This window comes from Mandrillus leucophaeus, unplaced genomic scaffold (genome assembly GCF_000951045.1).
Source record: "Mandrillus leucophaeus isolate KB7577 unplaced genomic scaffold, Mleu.le_1.0 Scaffold587, whole genome shotgun sequence".
Taxonomy (NCBI): domain Eukaryota; kingdom Metazoa; phylum Chordata; class Mammalia; order Primates; family Cercopithecidae; genus Mandrillus; species Mandrillus leucophaeus.
The window spans coordinates 144,774-154,961 of NW_012106330.1; the positions used below are offsets into that span (position 1 = coordinate 144,774).

The window sequence follows — 10,188 nt, forward strand, 5'->3', positions numbered from 1 at the left end:
AAAAAAAAAGAGAGAGAGAAACAAACAAGGGATAGGGCCAGGCACAGTGGCTCATGTCTATAATCCCAGTGCTTTGGGAGGCCAAGGCAGGAGGATAGCTTGAGGCCAGGAGTTCAAGACCAGCCTGGACAACATAGCCAGACCCCACTCTGCAAAAAAATTAAAAAATTACCAGGCAATTAAATACTGCACTGATGGGAATGAAAAGGAGGAATATGAATATAAATGCTTTAGAGGTTAAAAGGATAAGAGGATGTGATGAGCTTTGTCAACAAATTTGAAAACAAACACAATAAGTAAATGCCTAGAAAAATAAACTTATTTAAACTGACTCAACAACTGGAAAGGCTGAATAGTTCTATAAGCTTTAAAATTCCCCACAAGTATTCCAACATAATTTGTCAAATATCTTTCCTTTCCCAATTGTTATATATTCTGTTAACACAAACCTTAAATCTGGCTAGAACCACTGCTAATGCTGGACAAAAAATGAAAACAAGTTTGTTTCTTTAATTTAGGCTGACAAGACTAATGCTCTCTCATGCTTTGTTTTACACATCAATAAATATGTGTGGGAGATCAAGAGTATTTGCTTTGCCTAGAGAGCTCCCTGGCATGTGAACGCAGTGTGGCACTCAATAAAGAGCACTGACATGGGAACCAGGATGTGGGCATTTCATAGTCAAAGATCTACCACTTACTTGCTGAGACACCTGAATGATCCCCCTCAGCTGCAAAACTCAATGTTGTTTACCTGTAAAAGTTAAGTGCCTTTGCCATCAAGAGCAAATGGTAGTTTTCATAAGGTTTCTTTTCCACAAAATTTCTACATATTTGAGAACATGCACTTAGGGATTTCTAGCTATCTTCATGTGAAATAGCTTTTTGTTCTTTTATTTTCCCTTTCTTTCTATATTTTCCCTAAGAAATATCTGTCTTAATCAACTTTGACTTCAGAATGCCTTAGAGGACAAAACTAAGCCTTGAGGGTAAAAGCAATAAAAACCTCCCTTCCTATAATCATAAACCATTTACTGATGAGAGAGTGGAAGATAAAATAATTTTACTATAGTTTATTAATCAAATGATAGAAGAGTTTCAATCTATAATGAGTAATTTTAAAAATTATTCTGGTAACAGGAGGAGTATAAGGGGAAAAGTAATTATTAAGTTAAAAGTGTCACAAACTAAAATATATAAAGAATCGAAAATACTAAAGGATTAGAGATACATTTTATAAACTAAGTATAAACTTAAAAATTCTACATGAAGAATATATTTTAAATAGCTAATAATCAGTAATCTCCTTCCTCCCTTCCCTTCTCTTCCCTCCCTCCCTCCCTCCCTCCCTCTCTTCCTTCCTTCCTTCCTTCCTCCTTTCTGTCTCCCTTCCCTTCTGTTCCCTTCCCTTCCCTTCCCCTTCCTCTTTCCCTTCCCCTTCCCCTTCCCCTTCCCTTTCCCTTTCCTTTCCTTTCCTTTCTTAAGAGATGCAGTCTCTGCATGTTGTTCAAAGTGCCCTCAAACTCCTGGGCTCAAGCGATTCTCCCACTTCTGCCTCCTGAACAACTACAGCTAAAGGTACACACCACTGTTCCCAGCTAAAAATCAGTATGTTTAATATTAAAGATAAAAGCCTCCCTTATAAATTAAAAATACTGAGAGGTATGTTACCTGACGAAATATCTCTGTCACAAAGTTTACATTACTTCTTTTAGAAGAAAAAACTCTGCGAACTATTTCAATGTCTGTGAGATGTTCTTCATCAATACTACAGAGACTAGATGAGCTAGGTTCTCGCTCCGTGAGAGTGCTTGTATTGGAATGAGACTGTTCGGGTTCTGTAGTTCTGTCTGCTTTATCAGCATTATCATTTTTGCTTTCTTCTCTGGATACTAAACTAGCAGCTGCTCTCTAAAATACAAAAAAAAAAAGAGAGAGACACAATATCATAATCATTTCACTGTGCATTTTGTCTTTTAATAGGTAATACTGACAAAATCCAAAACATTTCCCAAGTAATCTATACCACTGCTTAAACTCTGAGCATAGTTTCATTTAAAAGCCATTCTAAATAATTAATTGGCAATGCAAATAACTCAACATCTAAGTGACAGAGATACTCCAAAATGTGTGGTAATCATCTATCCACCTATAGTTATACATGTTTCTCAGTAAGTCTACAGTTCAAACAAGTTATTAATTAAAGCTGGGTGGATGAATAATGGAATTAGAGACAGTTCAGACCTTCAAGAATAAGTAAATAACTTAACATCAGAATGTTTACCTAATAAAACCTTAATGTTTAAAATTATCTCTATTTTACTGTGGACAAAAATTTACATAAGTAAAAGCTTCTTAAACAAAACAAAAAACAAAGGAACAAAATTTATGACAGAAGTAGAAACGAAACTAAAAGAAAATATTAGAAAACTTGAGAGAAAATTCTGTAATTCTGACAATCGAATTTTCACCAAGGCTGAAGATCAAGCCTAACCAGAAAGACAGGGGAAAATTAAGTCTTAAGGTGGTGATAAGCAAATTCCTATATGGTAGAAGTAGCACTATTCTGTGGTATAAATTACTTTCTGTTAAGTTACTCAATTTTTGGCCTCAGTTTTGTCATCCATAAAATAACAGAGCTTAAATAAATGATCTCAAATACACCTTTCCAACTAAAAACATTTATGATTTTCATCCATTACGTTCTAGGATCAGAAAGCAGATAGTTCTGCTTGAGAATTTTCACACTTACAGAACTTACAGCAAAGTTTTGGAGGACACACACCATACAGTTTGCTATAGATAAATAAACTAAGAGGAATAAAACTCAAATTTTCTGAATTTTGATTAATTAAACACACTTTATACCTTTATTCTACTTATAAAAGATTTAAGGTGTTATAGAAAAAACACACATAGTTTAAGATTTTAAAAACTAAGTAAGAAAATCTGAGGAAAGGAAAATAAAAATAGTAAAAATACTGTAATGTAGACACGTTTAGGAAAATGTACAATGAGGGAAAAGAGAAAATAAAAAAGAAGTATGAAAAAAAGGTAAACTGTTAAATCCAAAACAACAGTTTGAAATATTACTCTACTGTATTGCTTTATAATTTTATATCACATTTCTAGACTGGGAGTCTTTGTTGAAAAAGGGGGAAGGGGGTGTGAACAGGTCTTTTAATCTGCATTTTGTGAATGCCTCCAAATAAAAAGGTCCATCAAGGTCCTACCATTTGATCACAGTTATTTTCACTTATAAGATTTATCTGTACAATAAAGAATATTTTTAGTATTGTATAATTAAAATATAGAAATAAGAAGCTGAGACTGATATACTAATGAAATTATCTTCTATACTTCCCAAGTTTCATTTCTTTATCAGGAAACTTATTAACTCTATAAGTAAAATTTGCATTTATAAAATATATTTATACAAATAAAATAGCACTATTATTTAAGTGTACTCTCCACCTAAGGCAATTGAAATCAATGGACTAAATCTCAAAAGCCATTTCTAACTTTAACAAGCCTGCCTCATTTGTGCATTACCTGAATATTCTTTGGCAAGACTTCACCTTCCATCCCAGGAATATGAGGTCCTGTATGTGGTTTTGGCTCCAGCCAGAAAGAAACCAGCCAACGAATGACAATAACACGAGCCTTAATGAAAGGCTCCTTTGTACAATAGATTGCTTCATTGGTTTCAGCATCTTTCTTTATTATGACATAATGTGGCTTTGGTCTCATCTGTGGGATGTCTGTGCAAAATAAAAGGAAAATGAAAATCAAAATAAGAAAGAAATTATGTTTAGAAAAGACCTACATTTTTAAATATTTAAGAAAATATTGTTACTCTATTCTGGTTTTAGAACTAGCTTTAGCACAAAAATGACATTTCAAAATTTGCCAGATGTTGCATGGAACTCAGAAGAGTGAACCATATATATCAGGATGATATATAGAAACATCTATTTTTACAAAATATCAAAAAGTTCAATAAACCTACCTAAGTACAAAGAAGCTTCCAGAACTATTTAAAATAAATAAGAGCTCACTTCAATTAACCTAACACTGAAACACACATTTTGAAGTCATACCAAATATGAGGTTTTACCTAAGCCTGTTAATTCCCTAAACTTGGTATTAGGAACACCTTTCTGGGAAACAGACAATTTACCTACGGATGACCAATACCTTCTATATATGGCAGAGATAAGCTTCTAACCCAGGATTTGTACACAAGGCTCTAGGCTCAAGGCTCCAAGAGATATGTTGGGGCAATAATTATTAAAAGTAATTGCAAAAACTGCCATTACTTTTGCACCAACTATATAAATACTGGATGAAACATGGCTATGTAATTATTCATATAGAATCTGAATAAGACTAATATTTGATTGAACCCCCATATGGGGGGACCTTAAAAATAAAATTTATAGTATAGTCTAAGGATCATACCAAACAAGAATTCAGTTTAATTTACAACCACAAATATTTCTGGTGGGCTAACTTTTCTAATCGATAAGATCCAGAGAATAAGTTTTTAAAAAATCTGTTCATTGTTGGCTGTATGTGGTGGCTCATGCTTACAATTCCAGCACTTTGGGAGGCCAAGGGGGAGGATCACTTGAAGCTAGGAGTTCAAGACCAGCCTGGGCAACATAGGGAGACCCTATCTCTAAAAAAAAAAAAATAATTAGCCAGATGTGGTGGTGCATGACTGTTGTCCTAGCTACTAGGGAGGCTGAGATGGGAGGATTGCCTGAGCTCAGCAGTTCAAGGCTACAGTGAGCTATAATCATGCCATTGCACTCTACCCTCCTTGGTGACAGAGTGAGTCCCTGTCTCTTAAAAAAAAAAAAAAAAAACTCATTCTCATTGAAAATTTCCTATTAATATAAATTTGCTTTCAGTATGAATCTAGGTATCATATCTGTACCAACAAATACAAGTATTAAATATGATCAGTTTCCTGCAGTAACAAATGCCAACTTTACAGTGAGAGATTATTTTACTCTTATGTGTGTTCTTTCAGAAAATTCCAAACATTACCTACCAAGTATAGGATGATATAAACTGTTTTCCTTACAGATGTTTGGAAAAATATAAGGCAAGTAGTATTTCTTAAAATGTGAAAACAAAAATGAAAATCCCCTTTCTTGGTTTTCTTTGTTCTTCCATTCTAAACTTTTTACCTAAAAATAAATTATATAATTAGAATCATTCCAGAAGAAAGAATCTCTTAAAAGGAAGTATTAGCAATTATAAACAAGCTTATAAAAGGTTGCAATACACTGAATTGTTAACACTAAAGATCATGATACATAGCGTAAGGACAAATCTTTTAAATTGGTCTAATGTCAAACAAGTACATTACGTATATTTTTAAAAAATCCTAGAAGTGTGCTTCAAAAAACTATGAAAATTATACAAAAGTTGGCCCTACTAATGACAAAAATATTAAAGTTCTCTCCCTTTTGTCCCTTCCTGAATAATTCAGCCTAAAAAACCATACGAAATACATAAGCATATGTGGTAGGAGTGTGTGTATGTAAGCAGTAGCAGCAGTCAAGTGCAGATAATCAGAGCCTGAGCACAGGACACAGGGCATCCATAAAGAGGGTACAGCAGAGGCAGGAACCCAGTGGGGACTCACAATCTGAGAGGGGTGAGGAGGGTGTCCACAAAGTGGGAGAAGTGAGGACAGAAAGAGATACAGTAGTATAATATAGGGTACGAGAAAGACATCCAAGCAGGTGGTTGGCAAAGGCCCAGAATTGGGTAATGGAACCCAATCAAGTTAAGGAGAATGTCTGCAGAGGAGGGCAATGGTGGCAACAGGAGATTGATCATACACAAGGGGGAACTGATTAAATAAGTAAATACACTGAGAATAATATGAGCCACATTTCTCATTGACAGTTATAAATATGGAAAGGAAGAAATGGGAATGAACCCTGTGGTACTAGATTGAAATTTGGAAAATGGGTATGAATTAACATTATGATAGACAGACAGACAGACATAGATAGACAGACAGATAGGAATATGGATTTGTGTGTGTCTGTGTCTGTGAATACAATTCTTCATTAAAATGAATGACAGCTTAGAGAAGCAGCAGATTCCAGACAGAGCAAGGAAGGTATGAGATGAGCTTGGAACACCTTGTGATGCCAGGAAGTATGGAAGTGCTCAAAGATGGAAACAATTCAAAGGCATAGGAGTCAGCTTGAAGGAACTTCCACTAGACAAATTTAGGACAATCTGAGCATCCAAATTAGTAACTGTAGTAAATACTAACACATGAATTCACAGGAATGCATAAATCCATGTTGAGATAAATAAGTAAGTAAACAAACGGGGAGGGGAGAAAGCTTTTTCCTACAGTGTGTAGCCAACTCTTGAATGTAGAATTAATGATGGAATTGATATCACCAGTTGGCCAAAAAGTGGAAATAACTCAAATATTCATTGGCTGATGAAGAGATAAACAAAATATTGTATATGTATACAATATAATATTATTCAGCACAATAAACATGAAGTATCGATACATGCTACAACATGGATACACCTTGAAAACATTTGCTAAGTAAAAGAAGCTAGTCAATAAAGACTACATATTGTATGATCCTATTAACATGAAATGTCCAGAACAGGCAAATACATAGAGACAGAAAATCAATTCATGTTTGCCTAGGGCTGGGGATGACTGACTCCTAATGGGTATGAGGTTTCTTATTAGCACTAAAATTATACTGTGATGGTTGTGTAACCTTGTGAATATACTTAAAAAACACTGAACTGTATGTTTTAAGTGAGTGAACTGTATGAAATGTGCATCATATCTCAAAAAAGCTGTTTTTAAAAAATTATCATTTGGTAATAACCCTCATAACTACAAAGTCAAAAGCCTTCAATGGATGTTAAAACATGTGTGAAATTTCTATAAGAAATGGAATATTTAGGTAGCTACACAGTACTTCCCACAAAATACTTGTTGATTTTCCAGTGCAATACTTACTGATATTACACTGGAAAAGCCTGGCAGACACTACCTTAATCAAAGGATTAAGGCCAATATTGCTCATACATCAGAATTAGCTCAAAATGGACCACAGACCTTAATGTAAAACAAAAAAAAAACTATAAAACTTCAAGAAGAAAACGTAGGAGAATATCTTTGTGACATTTGATTAGGCGAAGATTAGAAACAATTCTGAAAGTCAGATCCATTAAAAAAGTAGTATAGTGGACTTCATTAAAATAAAAAACTTCTTAAAAAACTGCCATGAAAATGGAAAGATGAGCTACTGGAAGAAAATATTTGCAAAACATACATCTGATTAAGGACTTCTTTCTAAAACACATAAAAAACTTAATAAGACAACCCAATTTAAAAATGGGCAAAAAAAAGTGAACAGATACTTCATCCAAGATATATGGATGAAAAAGAAGCACATAAAAAGATATTCAACGTACCATTAGCTGTTAGGGAAATACAAATTAAAACCATAATAAGATACCACTACACATTCACTAAAATGGCTAAAATTACAAATTGACCATACCAACTGTTGGTGAGCATATGAAGCAATTGTATAAGTCTTAACATATTGCTGGTGGAATGTAAAAAGGTACAGTCATTTGGAAAACAGTTTGCTAGTATCTTAAATAGTCAGTATATACCCCGACTATCTGACCCAACCATTCTACTGTTATATGTTCACACAAAAACTTGTTTACCAATATTCATAGCAGTTTTACTTTAAATAGCCAAAAATTAGAGACCACTCAAATAACCATGAACAAATAACTGGATAAACTGGTGCATCCCCCACAATGGAATGCTATAAAAGGAGCAAACTACCGACACGTACAAGACAGACGATTCTCAAAATAATTAAACAGAAAACAAGACCAAAAAAAGTATGTACCCTATGATTATATTTACATAAAACTATGGAAAATGCAAACTATTCTATAATGACAAAAAACAGATCAATAGATGTCTAAGGATAAAATGATGATGTAGTAATTCAAGGGGATGAATTACAAAGGGATCCAAGGGGCATGGTGGCTCACACCTATAATCACAGCATTTTGCGAGGCTGTGATTCAAGTGGGAAGATCACTTGAGCTTAGGAGTTGGAGACCAGCCTGGGCAACAGAGTGAGATCTTATCGCTCTAAAAAAAAAAGTTTTAATTAGCCCTGCTCAGTGGTCTGTAGTCCCAGCTACTTGGGAGGCTGAGGTGGCAGGATCACTTGAGCCCAGGAGGTTGAGGCTGCAGTAAGCCATAATTGGGCCACTGTACTCCAGCCTGGGTGACAGAGCAAGACCTTGTCTCAAACATACAAATAAAAAAGCAAACAAAGATCCAAGAAAATGCCTAGAGGTGATAAATATATACATTATCTTAATTGTGGTAAAGGTTTCATGGATATATACATGTAATAAAATTCATTAAACTGTAAATTTCAAATGTTGCAGTTTATTGTGTATCAATTATAGCTCAATAAATCAGTAAAGCAATATTTAAAATCTATACGAAGTACAAAAGTATTTTTTAAAGAAAAACTAGTAATAACAATGATGATCATAACATCTGCCCACTACGGTGTGCTGTGCAATATTTTATTCTAAGCACTTTTCACTATTTAGGCCTCAAACACCAAAATGGTGTTATTTTTATCTCTATTTTACAAATAAGGACACAGAAACAGCAAGTGGTTAAGTAATTTGCCAATGGCCACACTATTAGTAAAATGTGGAATCAGGGTTCAAACTCTGGCAATCTAGTTTAGGGTCCAAATCAACTTTATAATGTTTGTTTCTGAGGTATAAGGAATTTTTGTGTTTGGAGCCGTTACAAGAAATGTGCGAATAAAAGCGTTTTCATCAATCAGGGTATGTACATTTTATATCTAAAGGTGAATAGGTTACCTTGCAAAATACATGCACCTAGAAATTCAAAAGATACAAACAGGTTTAAGTGTAAATTACATTTCTCCTGATCATCCTGCAGCCCGCCTCCCTATTGGCAGATTGATTCCTAAATCAAACAATTTTCAGCTTTTCATTTGAAGTATCACAACTGCTGATTACAAATAAAAGGATTAGAAAATAAGTCCACTGTCTCACATAAGAAGGTATACACATAAAGAGTCTACAAAAATGTCCCTCTCTGGATTCCTAAGAGTGTCATCGTCCCTCCAATGATTTGAGAAAGAGATATTAATGTATTTTCAATAGCAAAAATTTGTCACTTCTTCAAGAAAATAAGCAAATATATGCATCTACTATGTGATAGACCTGGAGCAGTTACTGTCTGCTGCTAAGGTTTCCACTACAGATGCAAGAAAAACAAGTCCTTGTACTTTCTGTCTTTTTTATTGTGGCAGCCAAGGATGAATAGAGGAATACAGGGAAAAAACATGAAGAGAGAATTTTTGTAACTCAGGAATACCCTTGTAGAGTGAAGAGTCTATTTTACCCCAAAGAAGAATCTAAAATTTGGGTTTACATGACAAGTTTAGGAAATATCCCCTACCACCATCACTTGGTTGATTACACTTGCAAAAGCTTAAAAGCTAAAGCTAATTAAAAGCAAGCCATTGACCCTTCCCCTCCAACCTCCCTGACGAAAAGAAAACAAGCAAATACCTACTATGATAGAATAATGGTAAGAGAGAGAAAAGGGAATCACCCATATAGGATAGTAAGGAGTGTGATATCAAAGAAGATAACAAGTACCTGAATTACTATGTATTTTAGAAGTGCTTCAAGAAAATAACTTGTGAGATCTTCTTGCCCTTTATCTCCTGATTGTGGGGGGACAAGAGGAGTGATTTCTTCTATAGTGACTTGAGCTATCCAAAGACAAAAGAATAGTATAGTTACAAAACAAATTTAGTAAAACAATAATATAACCAAATAAACTTTAACTGCAAAATGTGTATGCAATGAAAATTGCTAGAGAACTTTCTAATGACTGATCCTTGAAATAAATCTTGAGATCATCCCTGGTAGTTGATCACAACAATAAATTTTATTTATTTATAATTATTATTATTATTTTTTTTTTTTTTGAGATGGAGTCTCACTCTGTTACCCAGGCTGGAGTGCAATGGCACGATCTTGGCTCACTGCAACCTCCGCCTCCCAGGTTCAAGCGATTCTCCT

At 34.3% G+C, this 10,188-nt stretch overlaps 1 protein-coding gene across 1 annotated transcript in view; it reads right to left on the reverse strand.

Moving 5' to 3' along the window:
* RALGAPA1 (Ral GTPase activating protein, alpha subunit 1 (catalytic)) overlaps positions 1 to 10,188 on the reverse strand; it is a gene marked incomplete at its 3' end in the record, with an annotated part of 204,163 nt that overhangs the window by 141,474 nt on the left and 52,501 nt on the right. The window contains exons 7-10 of the mRNA XM_011999193.1: positions 9,760 to 9,875; positions 5,060 to 5,198; positions 3,553 to 3,761; positions 1,672 to 1,911 (exon numbers count right to left, since the gene is read on the reverse strand). Coding sequence (XP_011854583.1) covers positions 1,672 to 1,911; positions 3,553 to 3,761; positions 5,060 to 5,198; positions 9,760 to 9,875 — 704 coding nt within the window. The remainder of the gene's footprint in view (positions 1 to 1,671; positions 1,912 to 3,552; positions 3,762 to 5,059; positions 5,199 to 9,759; positions 9,876 to 10,188) is intronic.